The 14841-nt window shown below is 44.1% G+C and overlaps 4 protein-coding genes across 7 annotated transcripts in view; all 4 read left to right on the top strand.

The window, feature by feature from the left end:
* LOC108154639 (ectopic P granules protein 5 homolog) overlaps nt 1–3550 on the top strand; it is a 28065-nt gene extending 24515 nt beyond the window's left edge. For 2 of the 3 annotated variants that reach the window (XM_033389911.1, XM_033389912.1), the window contains exons 3-4: nt 2902–3143; nt 3204–3550. In XM_033389911.1, coding sequence (XP_033245802.1) covers nt 2902–3143; nt 3204–3333 — 372 coding nt within the window. In that variant the 3' untranslated portion in view covers nt 3334–3550. Of the gene's footprint in view, nt 1–2066; nt 2360–2421; nt 3144–3203 lie in introns of those variants that run through there. The other variant, XM_017284967.2, reaches the window with a different exon arrangement.
* On the top strand, nt 3355–6188 carry LOC117187377 (proteoglycan 4-like). The gene is made up of 4 exons (XM_033389910.1): nt 3355–3693; nt 3805–4140; nt 4197–5160; nt 5224–6188. The coding sequence occupies exons 1-4, from the start codon at nt 3664–3666 to the stop codon at nt 5283–5285; spliced, it is 1392 nt and encodes a 463-aa protein (XP_033245801.1). The 5' UTR covers nt 3355–3663; the 3' UTR covers nt 5286–6188.
* A 3258-nt stretch (nt 6189–9446) lies between these two features.
* Nucleotides 9447–10945, top strand: LOC117187379 (ectopic P granules protein 5 homolog). The gene is made up of 3 exons (XM_033389914.1): nt 9447–9718; nt 9781–10538; nt 10599–10945. Exons 1-3 carry the CDS (start codon nt 9689–9691, stop codon nt 10726–10728), a joined length of 918 nt encoding a protein of 305 aa, XP_033245805.1. The 5' UTR covers nt 9447–9688; the 3' UTR covers nt 10729–10945.
* On the top strand, nt 10765–13361 carry LOC117187373 (cell surface glycoprotein 1-like). 2 transcript variants are annotated; one of them, XM_033389901.1, is made up of 4 exons: nt 10765–11088; nt 11203–11535; nt 11592–12558; nt 12622–13361. In XM_033389901.1, the coding sequence occupies exons 1-4, from the start codon at nt 11059–11061 to the stop codon at nt 12681–12683; spliced, it is 1392 nt and encodes a 463-aa protein (XP_033245792.1). In that variant the 5' UTR covers nt 10765–11058; the 3' UTR covers nt 12684–13361. The 2 variants fall into 2 exon arrangements, with proteins under 2 accessions (XP_033245792.1, XP_033245791.1); XM_033389900.1 differs by having other exon boundaries at nt 10766–11088; nt 11200–11535.
* The last annotated feature ends 1480 nt before the right edge of the window (nt 13362–14841 follow it).

The raw sequence follows: 14841 nt of genomic DNA, 5'->3' as shown, positions 1-14841 counted from the left end.
AATAAAGCCTCCGGTCAGGCTTCGTGCCAGAAGGACACAAGAATTTTGACTCCAAAACAGTCACGGGTTGGTGGCCCCAACAAGTATTGGGGTATATTAGATTTGTGGTAAAAGTGGATGTGTGTAACGTCCAGAAGGAATCGTTTCCGACCCCATATATATTCTTGATCAGCATCAATAGCCGAGTCGATAGAGCCCTGTCTGTCTGTCCGTCTGTCCGTCCGTCCGTCCGTCCGTCCGTCCGTCCGTCCCCTTCAGCGCCTAGTGCTCAAAGACTATAAGATCTAGAGCAACGATGTTTTGGATCCAGACCTCTGTGATATGTCACTGCTACAAAAATATTTCAAAACTTCGCCCCGCCCACTTCCGCCTCCACAAAGGACGAAAATCTGTGGCATCCACATTTTTAAAGATACGATAAAACCAAAAACGCAGAATCGTAGAGGATGACTATATGTTCTAGAGTGTAAAATCTGAACCAGATCGTATAATTATTATAGCCAGAATCAAGAAAACAATTTCATTCTTTCTCGCTCTGTCTCTCTCTCTAACACACAGGTTTCATGGTCGGCTTTGCCAATTGCAAAATATGAGTTCAAGGATCTCAGAACCTATAAGAGCCAGAGCAACCAAATTTGGTATCCACACTCCTGTGATATCGGAGCTTGACCGTTTCGTGTCCAAATTTCGCCACACCCCCTTCCGCACCCGCAAAGGACGAAAATCTGGGGCATCCACAAATCTCAGAGACTATTAAGGCTAGAGTAACCAAATTTGGTATCCGCACTTCTGTTAGATCTCACTATAAAACGTATATCTCAGAATTTCGCCCCACCCCCTTCCGCCCCCACAAAGGACGAAAATCTGTTGCATCCACAATATTGCACATTCGAGAAAACTAAAAACGCAGAATCATAGATAATGACCATATCTATCAGATTGCTGAATCTGGATCAGATCAAGAGCAAGAAATTAATTTTCAGTGGCTACGCAGCGCCCGACGTCACGCTCAGACTGATTTTCTGTCTCTCTCGCACGCACTCTGTGTCGTGTGGTTCAATATTAGCGGCGTCTGCCGCAGGAGAGCCATACTGACTTAGTATCGGGTATAACTGTAGAGTTGCGGTGTCCGCAGCAACTCACAACGTTCCACCTCGTTGGAAATAGTTTGGTGACGGGAAAAGTTTGGGGGTGTCATTAGCGTGGATGGTTTTTTTACACATTTTGCCAGTTAGAAAATCACTTATTTTTCCAAGGTGTGTAAGTTGGCTTCAGATAGTAGGTTGTTAGTGGGTGTGGTACGAAATGCACCCAGGGCCCCTCTTATTCCTGCATTAATCATAGGCGATTTGTCTGGTTTTTGGGTGCATAACCATATATGGGGAGGCCGAAGTGAACTTTGGATATGATTAAAAATTTGGTGATTTGCATTAGTGATGTGGTGCGGCAGTTGTATTTTAAGGATGAGAGGTGTTTAATGCCCAGTGGCTTGGCAAGGTCGTCAGAGTGAATGCACCAGCTGTTTATTTGACTGAGGATTGTTTGGAAGTCGATTGTGATGATTTTTCCGTTGCTGTGTTGTATGATAAGGAGTAAGTCATCGGCGTATGCACTGAATTTGATTTGTTTGTGAATGGATGGTACGCTATAAGAAAAAGGATAACTGAGATGGGGGAGCCTTGGGGTATGCCTCTGGTAAGTGGGAAGATGTTCTCGAGAGTCGTGCCACTTTTCACGAGGATTTTCCTGTTTGACATAAAGTTTTTGATGATCACACTCCTACCATGAAAAAATAAGTCGTAGTTTTAAATGGCCTATAAAAAAGGGTATGGAAAACAGGCAAAAACAGCCAGGGAAAATTGCAAGGTTCGTATAAACCTCACCTCGCGGGTGACGAGAAAAACTGCTTTTTGACTTCAAGGTATGTTAAGCAAAAGGTGTGGATTTTACCTTGCACTCGATACGTTTTCAGGCCCGTTTTGCCGTTTTCATACCCTCTTTTCCAACCTATTATCACTAACCATACAGTATACGGCTCTATTATGTAGCACATGTGTATTTACCGTGTCGTTGCCATGTAGTAATTTGAGCAAATGTAAAAAAAGAAAATACAACAAAAATAAACAAGAAAACTAGACAGCGAGCGATACGCAGAACTTTTGCAAGAAGAAATATTAGCGTCAATTAAATAAGGAAAAGGGTGCATTTGATAGCCACAACGAAGGCCCTAAGATAATCCCGAGGTGAAAACACTCAGAGCAGTGTATTTTTGTTTTGGCCCCACGGCCCCCCAAAAAGGTGGAGCAGGAGTTCGCAAAAACGGACAATAATGGCCACGCTAGTAAAGCCTAAAAAAGTGGTAAGCACAAGGATGCACTGGAGCAGAAAGAGTCGCATGACATGAGAGATTGTTGATTCCAGAAAACGAAAAAGCCTCAACGCGAGAACCAGCAACAAAGGCTGCAAGAGGAAGACGAATGTGACGACGAGTTATCAACAAGTAGCGTAGCTGCACCAGAACAAAGGCCGGCAGAAAATGCTTCTCTCTTGGAAGAGTTTGAGCGCGTCGCGGCGTTGGCCAGCAGCAGCGGCAGCGGGGCCGAGACCATCATTAGTCACGACTGCTGCATTTCCAGCGATATATTGGAGTTGCCGACAGAGCCAGAACCCGAACCCGAACTCGAACCGGAAGCGCAGCTGGAACCGAGTGCACCCAGTGCCCCGCCCTCTAGCAGCGCCAAAATCGTGCAGTACCCGAATCTGCAGCCTATGAAACTGTCCAATGCCCAGATCGAAGAGCATTCATCAAAGATTGTGTTTCGCCAGGCCGATTGCCAGCCATCGGGATTTGCCCTAGTGCGCAGTAATCTCAAGCCACTGGACGCCGAGCTGGCCAAGCAGTTTGAATTGGAATTTCTCATGAACTCGCTGCTGGAGACCAGTGAAACTGATCCCCTCTATGCGGCCCTGCTGGAGTACTTTAACCTGCAGAGCAAACTAACCTCGAATCTACACGATGTGGAGAAGCTGCGAAAATCCTGTGTTGAAGCGCAGGAGCAGATTTGGGCGCGAGAGTCGGTAAATCGCACGTTTCGCGCTACTTGCGGTGATGGCAACGCTGTGCAGGAGACCATTACCTACGAGTGAGTGTTCTCTACCAAGAGGTCTTCGCATTTCTAATGTTAATCCTTGGGCCCCCACAGAATCATAAAAGTTGACCAAATCAAGTTGGAGCTGACGAAGACTGTCTTTACGGCCCTCTACGACTTGGTTTCGCACACCTACACGAACAATCTGATCACAGCGAAGATAACCAAAGTGAAGATCGGATGATCAGATGATCAATTCTCTGCTCTCGTATTTTAGTGTACAGGGTGCTGCATCTTTTATGTCGATATGTAAACACTGAATAACATTGACGCTTGTGAACCGATTGTCTAGAGTAGGCTATTGCTGGAAAAGTCATTTTTAACCATAAATCACTTTACACCAAAATAACGCGCTGAAAAAGTGACGCTTTACATTAAAAATAGTAGGTCAGTTGTTTTAACTCAACGTACATATCGTCGAAAATATCGCGGCAAAAAGGCACCGACTGAGCGTCTTTAAATATCCAATTTTGTTAAGCGTCTTTTAATATCCAATTTTGTTAAGCACGGGACAATGGGAAATCCTCCTAAACTGATGAAAGTGGTAAGAGTGAATGTTGCCCAGGATCAAACTACGTCGTATCGTAGCGATTATCTTATCGGATATTTGACTAAGATGTATATAGTACTTATCGAGTCCATTTGCATTAATTAGCAGAAACGCACACCGAAACGACGCTCGTTCATAGAACGGGCACAGCGGGAAAGCGAAGAGCTGGTAAGAACGATGGGCGGCAGCTTGGAGCTAGAGGGTGGACGTCGCACGCGATCCAGTACTCGCGGCACACCGACACGGGCCGCTGAGACTGTTACACCGCCGCCCAACAAGAAGGCACGCGCGTCGCTGACGACAGCCACAAAGATCGGTGGCGGCGGCGGCGCCGGGAAAGGTCGCTTTGCGCGCAAACTAGACGTGGGCAGCGATGAGCTCGACCGGGAGCCGGAGAAAACCAACGATGAAGAGAAGGTGGTTCTGCCGGTCAAGGCAAAGGTGAGTGAAGCATTTTCTAAACATTAAACACAATCTAACGAAACAAATCATTTCAGGCTAATCCCAAGAAAGATAAGAAGGAGGTGAAGAGAGAAGAGAAGCCAGTCAAAGGTACTCCTAAGAAGGCAGTTCCAGCCACCACCACAGAGCCCCAAAAGGAGGAGGAGCCTGCTGACGCAAAGGAAACAGATGCCAAGACAATCGAAAATGAGGATCAGACAGATGGTGCTGCTGCCAAGCTGACAGCTGTGCCCGAGGAGCAACAGAACCACGCTGCGGAGGACAAAGCAAGCAAAGATGAGCCCGAGGTGAAGGAGAAAACGCCAGAAGTGCCAAAGGCTGAAGACCCACCGAAAAGTAACGATGACCCTGAAAATGGTGCTAGTACAGACACTCCTGCCCCAGCTGCTGCCGCGGATCCAGCTCCCGCAGCCATGGAAGTGGATGAAGAGAAGCCATCAGCAGCATCGGCAGACAATAAAACTAAAGCCGAAAGCGCACCCGAAACTACTTCAGAGCCGCCTGCAACTACCGCAGCTGATAAGGCAGCGGAGGAGCCAAAAAAGCTTTCGGAACCCGCCCGGGAGCCCTCACCGGAGCCCATGGAGGTGGATTCGAGTTCCAAGAGTAGTACAGAAACTGTTCGATTCACACCAGCCGAAAAGGTCGTAGCAAGCTCAGAAGAAACAAAACCCAGCAATAGTGTTGTCGATGAAGTCGCCACTGAGGTTAAAGAGGATGTGCCAGCCGAGCCCAAGGAGGAAAAGAAGGCAGAATGTTCAGACGAGCTCAAAAGCACGGAAGAGCCGAAACCAGCTGAGAGCGCCGAAGAACCCAAGAAAGCCGAACAGACAACGGGGGAGAAAGCCACTACAGCTGCGTCGGTTCCTGCTCCTGTCCCTGCCACCAACGATGTTAGCAAGACGGAACCGGCTGCGGCCGTTGATACCACCGTCGTGTCAGAGACGCCCATTAAGCAGGCACAGGCCATCAGTGCAGTCAACAAATCCGAGCTTAATGGTGAGCAAATTGAACACGCTCAAAGAACCTAGAAACTTATAGGATTTGTTGATATTTTTGCAGGTGAAACAAAAATCGTTAACAATTCCGTCGACGTCGATGCAGCGCCGAAGGTGTGCAATTAGGGCGATCGGATGATGGAAATCCAAATACTAATCAGTGCGTTGCAGCATCTTCCATCTTCAGCTGGGCCGTCGACTCAGGCAAAGATGTCGCCAACTACAAGCAATCATTTAAGAGTTAACAACACACCCACAGATACACAGATTCCATTCTCTCCACACAACTGAAAACTAAATTCGTTCTGCACCCGACAAAATTAAAATGATATCAATAGGTTCGTGTCTTCCAGTTTTTGGTTGATTAATGATAAGGAGCGCCATAAGATGCAATCGATGCTGGATTTTCAATGTTGCACTGTGTGCGCCACAGATAGACAGACCACCTAAACCACCGCTGTGCCCCGACACTCTCTTCCCTTTCCCCGCACCTGCACACACGAAAATACACAGATTGTGAAATGCATCTTAAATATAATATGTATGTGTATAATTAATTCAATTGGAATCAAACAAAAGATGAATACATTGACACGAAAATGTATGTAAACTATAGATGGACGTTTTTAAATTGTAAGATTTAATACCTGTAATAATAATGCAAGACTAATTATAAAAAAAGCAATTTGGACACCACTCAAACAAAAATCAACTTAAATGGAAATGAAATGATTTTAACTTACCTTAACGCAATACAAACAGCTCTGCGGCTATTAAGATTATGACTCTATAAATATGTATACCTATTAATTTTTTTTGTTGGGTATCTTCCCACCCCCCTACCTACCCCTACCCATGATATGCTTGTTTTATTTGAAGCATTTAGTTTTTCTATACATGTTTAACCATTGTAACCTGAACAGAAACATAATTGATTTCTAAACCGAATAATGTGCATGGTGGGATGTCCGCTGGGAACAGTTGTGGTATCCTTACGATCACTCTTAAATGAATTCGTAATTAAATATATTAGACTACGCTTTTTAAATGAAACAAAACAAAAAACACGAGATGGAAATTCTTATAATTACACATACTTTACTACTTTCAAGTGCAACAAAAGCGAGCGTAAATTAGTTTCGAAGCCGTTTTTGTATGCAGCTTTTCCTCTGTATAAGGAATTCATTTGAATATTCTTTTGTAAATAAATTTATTTTAAATACAAGAGAGAAGAAATGTGTTTCATCCAAGAGAATGGCACTCTGCGCTCTATTTGAAGAGCGAGTAGTCCTGATTGCTTTCGTAGGCAATACGAATGCGGCGCATGCGGAGAGGGAGAGGCGTCTAATGTAAATCGGTATGTAATGGTACATTTCATTAATTTCATCAGTCTATATATATATATATATAAATATATATGTATATATATAGCCGATATGTAGGTCTTGAAGAATGTTAACGCAGCTTAGGCGAATGATATCGTGGTGTTTTTTTTTTTAATTATAGATGAAGGATAGGATGGACCTACAAGAGTAATTATTATTAGTATTATTTTCCGCTGTTATTTGTTATCCTGTTTAAGTAATGATGGTTTAAGTGAGCTGAGTTGTTTTTTCATCGGTATGTTTATTTCGGTATTATTATTATTTTAATATATAGCTAATAAATAGTTAAAACTAGCTATTAACAAAGTATGGGGCTATAGCTACTGAGGCCTTAAGCTCACTAGAGTAATATTATATATTGTACTATGTGTGTACAGGGTTGGTTATATTAGAGGTTATATGTTGTGAAGGATTTTTGAGTGATCTTGCATAAGGTCGGTGTTGTTGAATATTGAGGATCTTTGTAGGGAAAGTGCCGGGCAAGCGTATATAATGTCTCTTAAGTCTATGGTTGAGTTGGTTGAGGAATGCCTTGGATGATGTTTTATCCATGTAGTGGGCACTAATGAACCTTGTGTGACCTAGTCTCAACCTATTCATGAGGACTTGGTGTCTTCTGTTTAGGTTGTTTAGGTTTTTGGGGTGAGGATGAGTGGAAGGCAGATTGGTCATTTGTTTGTACCAGGGGGAGGTTTTAGTAAGGAAGTCGGTTTGCTTGGATTGGAGGATTTACTTAAGGAATTGGGAGATGTCGTTTAAGTTATGACACGAGATATGAATATATGAGGGGTTTTTTGGAGGTATTTTCGGCTGAGGTGTCGCCCATTTCGTTACCTTTTATGCCTATATGGCTGGGTATCCAGGTTATTGTTATTTTTATACCCGATACTCAAAATGAGTATTGGGGTATATTAGATTTGTGGTAAAAGTGGATGTGTGTAACGTCCAGAAGGAATCGTTTCCGACCCCATATATATTCTTGATCAGCATCAATAGCCGAGTCGATTGAGCCCTGTCTGTCTGTCCGTCTGTCCGTCCGTCTGTCCGTCCGTCCGTCCGTCCGTCCGTCCGTCCGTCCGTCCGTCCGTCCGTCCGTCCGTCCGTCCGTCCGTCCGTCCGTCCGTCCCCTTCAGCGCCTAGTGCTCAAAGACTATAAGATCTAGAGCAACGATGTTTTGGATCCAGACTTCTGTGATATGTCACTGCTACAAAAATATTTCAAAACTTCGCCCCGCCCACTTCCGCCTCCGCAGAATCGTAGAGGATGACTATATGTTCTAGAGTGTAAAATCTGAACCAGATCGTATAATTATTATAGCCAGAATCAAGAAAACAATCTCATTCTTTCTCGCTCTGTCTCTTTCTAACACACAGGTTTCATGGTCGGCTTTGCCAATTGCAAAATATGAGTTCAAGGATCTCAGAACCTATAAGAGCCAGAGCAACCAAATTTGGTATCCACACTCCTGTGATATCGGACCTTGACCGTTTCGTGTCCAAATTTCGCCACACCCCCTTCCGCCCCCTCAAAGGACGAAAATCTGGGGCATCCACAAATCTCAGAGACTATTGAGGCTAGAGTAACCAAATTTGGTATCCGCACTTCTGTTAGATCTCACTATAAAACGTATATCTCAGAATTTCGCCCCACCCCCTTCCGCCCCCACAAAGTACGAAAATCTGTTACATCCACAATATTGCACATTCGAGAAAACTAAAAACGCAGAATCATAGATAATGACCATATCTATCAGATTGCTGAATCTGGATCAGATCAAGAGCAAGAAATTAATTTTCAGTGGCTACGCAGCGCCCGACGTCACGCTCAGACTGATTTTCTGTCTCTCTCGCACGCACTCTGTGTCGTGTGGTTCAATATTAGCGGCGTCTGCCGCAGGAGAGCCATACTGACTTAGTATCGGGTATAACTGTAGAGTTGCGGTGTCCGCAGCAACTCACAACGTTCCACCTCGTTGGAAATAGTTTGGTGACGGGAAAAGTTTGGGGGTGTCATTAGCGTGGATGGTTTTTTTACACATTTTGCCAGTTAGAAAATCACTTATTTTTCCAAGGTGTGTAAGTTGGCTTCAGATAGTAGGTTGTTAGTGGGTGTGGTACGAAATGCACCCAGGGCCCCTCTTATTCCTGCATTAATCATAGGCGATTTGTCTGGTTTTTGGGTGCATAACCATATATGGGGAGGCCGAAGTGGACTTTGGATATGATTAAAAATTTGGTGATTTGCATTAGTGATGTGGTGCGGCAGTTGTATTTTAAGGATGAGAGGTGTTTAATGCCCAGTGGCTTGGCAAGGTCGTCAGAGTGAATGCACCAGCTGTTTATTTGACTGAGGATTGTTTGGAAGTCGATTGTGATGATTTTTCCGTTGCTGTGTTGTATGATAAGGAGTAAGTCATCGGCGTATGCACTGAATTTGATTTGTTTGTGAATGGATGGTACGCTATAAGAAAAAGGATAACTGAGATGGGGGAGCCTTGGGGTATGCCTCTGGTAAGTGGGAAGATGTTCTCGAGAGTCGTGCCACTTTTCACGAGGATTTTCCTGTTTGACATAAAGTTTTTGATGATCACACTCCTACCATGAAAAAATAAGTCGTAGTTTTAAATGGCCTATAAAAAAGGGTATGGAAAACAGGCAAAAACAGCCAGGGAAAATTGCAAGGTTCGTATAAACCTCACCTCGCGGGTGACGAGAAAAACTGCTTTTTGACTTCAAGGTATGTTAAGCAAAAGGTGTGGATTTTACCTTGCACTCGATACGTTTTCAGGCCCGTTTTGCCGTTTTCATACCCTCTTTTCCAACCTATTATCACTAACCATACAGTATACGGCTCTATTATGTAGCACATGTGTATTTACCGTGTCGTTGCCATGTAGTAATTTGAGCAAATGTAAAAAAAGAAAATACAACAAAAATAAACAAGAAAACTAGACAGCGAGCGATACGCAGAACTTTAGCAAGAAGAAATATTAGCGTCAATTAAATAAGGAAAAGGGTGCATTTGATAGCCACAACGAAGGCCCTAAGATAATCCCGAAGTGAAAACACTCAGAGCAGTGTATTTTTGTTTTGGCCCCACGGCCCCCAAAAAGGTGGAGCAGGAGTTCGCAAAAACGGACAATAATGGCCACGCTAGTAAAGCCTAAAAAAGTGGTAAGCACAAGGATGCACTGGAGCAGAAAGAGTCGCATGACATGAGAGATTGTTGATTCCAGAAAACGAAAAAGCCTCAACGCGAGAACCAGCAACAAAGGCTGCAAGAGGAAGACGAATGTGACGACGAGTTATCAACAAGTAGCGTAGCTGCACCAGAACAAAGGCCGGCAGAAAATGCTTCTCTCTTGGAAGAGTTTGAGCGCGTCGCGGCGTTGGCCAGCAGCAGCGGCAGCGGGGCCGAGACCATCATTAGTCACGACTGCTGCATTTCCAGCGATATATTGGAGTTGCCGACAGAGCCAGAACCCGAACCCGAACTCGAACCGGAAGCGCAGCTGGAACCGAGTGCACCCAGTGCCCCGCCCTCTAGCAGCGCCAAAATCGTGCAGTACCCGAATCTGCAGCCTATGAAACTGTCCAATGCCCAGATCGAAGAGCATTCATCAAAGATTGTGTTTCGCCAGGCCGATTGCCAGCCATCGGGATTTGCCCTAGTGCGCAGTAATCTCAAGCCACTGGACGCCGAGCAGTTGCGGCAAATCTACGACTGCCCGGATATGGAGCTGGCCAAGCAGTTTGAATTGGAATTTCTCATGAACTCGCTGCTGGAGACCAGTGAAACTGATCCCCTCTATGCGGCCCTGCTGGAGTACTTTAACCTGCAGAGCAAACTAACCTCGAATCTACACGATGTGGAGAAGCTGCGAAAATCCTGTGTTGAAGCGCAGGAGCAGATTTGGGCGCGAGAGTCGGTAAATCGCACGTTTCGCGCTACTTGCGGTGATGGCAACGCTGTGCAGGAGACCATTACCTACGAGTGAGTGTTCTCTACCAAGAGGTCTTCGCATTTCTAATGTTAATCCTTGGGCCCCCACAGAATCATAAAAGTTGACCAAATCAAGTTGGAGCTGACGAAGACTGTCTTTACGGCCCTCTACGACTTGGTTTCGCACACCTACACGAACAATCTGATCACAGCGAAGATAACCAAAGTGAAGATCGGATGATCAGATGATCAATTCTCTGCTCTCGTATTTTAGTGTACAGGGTGCTGCATCTTTTATGTCGATATGTAAACACTGAATAACATTGACGCTTGTGAACCGATTGTCTAGAGTAGGCTATTGCTGGAAAAGTCATTTTTAACCATAAATCACTTTACACCAAAATAACGCGCTGAAAAAGTGACGCTTTACATTAAAAATAGTAGGTCAGTTGTTTTAACTCAACGTACATATCGTCGAAAATATCGCGGCAAAAAGGCACCGACTGAGCGTCTTTAAATATCCAATTTTGTTAAGCGTCTTTTAATATCCAATTTTGTTAAGCACGGGACAATGGGAAATCCTCCTAAACTGATGAAAGCGGTAAGAGTGAATGTTGCCCAGGATCAAACTACGTCTTATCGTAGCGATTATCTTATCGGATATTTGACTAAGATGTATATAGTACTTATCGAGTCCATTTGCATTAATTAGCAGAAACGCACACCGAAACGACGCTCGTTCATAGAACGGGCACAGCGGGAAAGCGAAGAGCTGGTACGAACGATGGGCGGCAGCTTGGAGCTAGAGGGTGGACGTCGCACGCGATCCAGTACTCGCGGCACACCGACACGGGCCGCTGAGACTGTTACACCGCCGCCCAACAAGAAGGCACGCGCGTCGCTGACGACAGCCACAAAGATCGGTGGCGGCGGCGGCGCCGGGAAAGGTCGCGGTGCGCGCAAACTAGACGTGGGCAGCGATGAGCTCGACCGGGAGCCGGAGAAAACCAACGATGAAGAGAAGGTGGTTCTGCCGGTCAAGGCAAAGGTGAGTGAAGCATTTTCTAAACATTAAACACAATCTAACGAAACAAATCATTTCAGGCTACTCCCAAGAAAGATAAGAAGGAGGTGAAGAGAGAAGAGAAGCCAGTCAAAGGTACTCCTAAGAAGGCAGTTCCAGCCACCACCACAGAGCCCCAAAAGGAGGAGGAGCCTGCTGACGCAAAAGAAACAGATGCCAAGACAATCGAAAATGAGGATCAGACAGATGGTGCTGCTGCCAAGCTGACAGCTGTGCCCGAGGAGCAACAGAACCACGCTGCGGAGGACAAAGCAAGCAAAGATGAGCCCGAGGTGAAGGAGAAAACGCCAGAAGAAATGCCAAAGGCTGAAGACCCACCGAAAAGTAACGATGACCCTGAAAATGGTGCTAGTACAGACACTCCTGCCCCAGCTGCTGCCGCGGATCCAGCTCCCGCAGCCATGGAAGTGGATGAAGAGAAGCCATCAGCAGCATCGGCAGACAATAAAACTAAAGCCGAAAGCGCACCCGAAACTACTTCAGAGCCGCCTGCAACTACCGCAGCTGATAAGGCAGCGGAGGAGCCAAAAAAGCTTTCGGAACCCGCCCGGGAGCCCTCACCGGAGCCCATGGAGGTGGATTCGAGTTCCAAGAGTAGTACAGAAACTGTTCGATTCACACCAGCCGAAAAGGTCGTAGCAAGCTCAGAAGAAACAAAAGCCAGCAATAGTGTTGTCGATGAAGTCGCCACTGAGGTTAAAGAGGATGTGCCAGCCGAGCCCAAGGAGGAAAAGAAGGCAGAATGTTCAGACGAGCTCAAAAGCACGGAAGAGCCGAAACCAGCTGAGAGCGCCGAAGAACCCAAGAAAGCCGAACAGACAACGGGGGAGAAAGCCACTCCAGCTGCGTCGGTTCCTGCTCCTGTCCCTGCCACCAACGATGTTAGCAAGACGGAACCGGCTGCGGCCGTTGATACCACCGTCGTGTCAGAGACGCCCATTAAGCAGGCACAGGCCATCAGTGCAGTCAACAAATCCGAGCTTAATGGTGAGCAAATTGAACACGCTCAAAGAACCTAGAAACTTATAGGATTTGTTGATATTTTTGCAGGTGAAACAAAAATCGTTAACAATTCCGTCGACGTCGATGCAGCGCCGAAGGTGTGCAATTAGGGCGATCGGATGATGGAAATCCAATTACTAATCAGTGCGTTGCAGCATCTTCCATCTTCAGCTGGGCCGTCGACTCAGGCAAAGATGTCGCCAACTACAAGCAATCATTTAAGAGTTAACAACACACCCACAGATACACAGATTCCATTCTCTCCACACAACTGAAAACTTAATTCGTTCTGCACCCGACAAAATTAAAATGATATCAACAGGTTCGTGTCTTCCAGTTTTTGGTTGATTAATGATAAGGAGCGCCATAAGATGCAATCGATGCTGGATTTTCAATGTTGCACTGTGTGCGCCACAGATAGACAGACCACCTAAACCACCGCTCTGCCCCGACACTCTCTTCCCTTTCCCCGCACCTGCACACACGAAAATACACAGACAGATTGTGAAATGCATCTTAAATATAATATGTATGTGTATAATTAATTCAATTGGAATCAAACAAAAGATGAATACATTGACACGAAAATGTATGTAAACTATAGATGGACGTTTTTAAATTGTAAGATTTAATACCTGTAATAATAATGCAAGACTAATTATAAAAAAAGCAATTTGGACACCACTCAAACAAAAATCAACTTAAATGGAAATGAAATGATTTTAACTTACCTTAACGCAATACAAACAGCTCTGCGGCTATTAAGATTATGACTCTATAAATATGTATACCTATTAATTTTTTTTGTTGGGTATCTTCCCACCCCCCTACCTACCCCTACCCATGATATGCTTGTTTTATTTGAAGCATTTAGTTTTTCTATACATGTTTAACCATTGCAACCTGAACAGAAACATAATTGATTTCTAAACCGAATAATGTGCATGGTGGGATGTCCGCTGGGAACAGTTGTGGTATCCTTACGATCACTCTTAAATGAATTCGTAATTAAATATATTAGACTAAGCTTTTTAAATGAAACAAAACAAAAAACACGAGATGGAAATTCTTATAATTACACATACTTTACTACTTTCAAGTGCAACAAAAGCGAGCGTAAATTAGTTTCGAAGCCGTTTTTGTATGCAGCTTTTCCTCTGTATAAGGAATTCATTTGAATATTCTTTTGTAAATAAATTTATTTTAAATACAAGAGAGAAGAAATGTGTTTCATCCAAGAGAATGGCACTGTGCGCTCTATTTGAAGAGCGAGTAGTCCTGATTGCTTTCGTAGGCAATACGAATGCGGCGCATGCGGAGTCGGAGAGGCGTCTAATGTAAATCGGTATGTAATGGTACATTTCATTAATTTCATCAGTCTATATATATATATATATATATATATATATGTATATATATAGCCGATATGTAGGTCTTGAAGAATGTTAACGCAGCTTAGGCGAATGATATCGTGGTGTTTTTTTTTTTTAAATTATAGATGAAGGATAGGATGGACCTACAAGAGTAATTATTATTAGTATTATTTTCCGCTGTTATTTGTTATCCTGTTTAAGTAATGGTGGTTTAAGTGAGCTGAGTTGTTTTTTTCATCGGTATGTTTATTTCGGTATTATTATTATTTTAATATATAGCTAATAAATAGTTAAAACTAGCTATTAACAAAGTATGGGGCTATAGCTACTGAGGCCTTAAGCTCACTAGAGTAATATTATATATTGTACTATGTGTGTACAGGGTTGGTTATATTAGAGGTTATATGTTGTGAAGGATTTTTGAGTGATCTTGCATAAGGTCGGTGTTGTTGAATATTGAGGATCTTTGTAGGGAAAGTGCCGGGCAAGCGTATATAATGTCTCTTAAGTCTATGGGCACTAATGAACCTTTTGTGACCTAGTCTCAACCTATTCATGAGGACTTGGTGTCTTCTGTTTAGGTTGTTAAGGTTTTTGGGGTGAGGATGAGTGGAAGGCAGATTGGTCATTTGTTTGTACCAGGGGGAGGTTTTAGTAAGGAAGTCGGTTTGCTTGGATTGGAGGATTTACTTAAGGAATTGGGAGATGTCGTTTATGTTATGACACGAGATATGAATATATGAGGGGTTTTTTGGAGGTATTTGTTATTTTTGGAAATAGTTTGGTGACGGGAAAAGTTTGGGGGTGTCATTTGCGTGGATGGTTTTTTTACACATTTTGCCAGTTAGAAAATCACTTATTTTCCAAGGTGTGTAAGTTGGCTTCAGATAGTAGG

Source organism: Drosophila miranda, chromosome 2 (genome assembly GCF_003369915.1).
Source record: "Drosophila miranda strain MSH22 chromosome 2, D.miranda_PacBio2.1, whole genome shotgun sequence".
Taxonomy (NCBI): domain Eukaryota; kingdom Metazoa; phylum Arthropoda; class Insecta; order Diptera; family Drosophilidae; genus Drosophila; species Drosophila miranda.
Note: the sequence above shows the minus strand (reverse complement) of the source record. Positions and strands in the feature narration are given on the sequence as shown.

Coding starts and splice junctions, on each gene's coding strand:
- LOC117187377 (XM_033389910.1), top strand. CDS start 3,664: ATGGGAAATCCTCCTAAACTGATGAAAGTG. Junction 3,694..3,804: donor CTCCTAAACTGATGAAAGTG/GTAAGAGTGAAT, acceptor TGCATTAATTAG/CAGAAACGCACACCGAAACG. Junction 4,141..4,196: donor TTCTGCCGGTCAAGGCAAAG/GTGAGTGAAGCA, acceptor AAATCATTTCAG/GCTAATCCCAAGAAAGATAA.
- LOC117187379 (XM_033389914.1), top strand. CDS start 9,689: ATGGCCACGCTAGTAAAGCCTAAAAAAGTG. Junction 9,719..9,780: donor TAGTAAAGCCTAAAAAAGTG/GTAAGCACAAGG, acceptor TGTTGATTCCAG/AAAACGAAAAAGCCTCAACG. Junction 10,539..10,598: donor CAGGAGACCATTACCTACGA/GTGAGTGTTCTC, acceptor GGGCCCCCACAG/AATCATAAAAGTTGACCAAA.
- LOC117187373 (XM_033389900.1), top strand. CDS start 11,059: ATGGGAAATCCTCCTAAACTGATGAAAGCG. Junction 11,536..11,591: donor TTCTGCCGGTCAAGGCAAAG/GTGAGTGAAGCA, acceptor AAATCATTTCAG/GCTACTCCCAAGAAAGATAA. Junction 12,559..12,621: donor CAACAAATCCGAGCTTAATG/GTGAGCAAATTG, acceptor ATATTTTTGCAG/GTGAAACAAAAATCGTTAAC.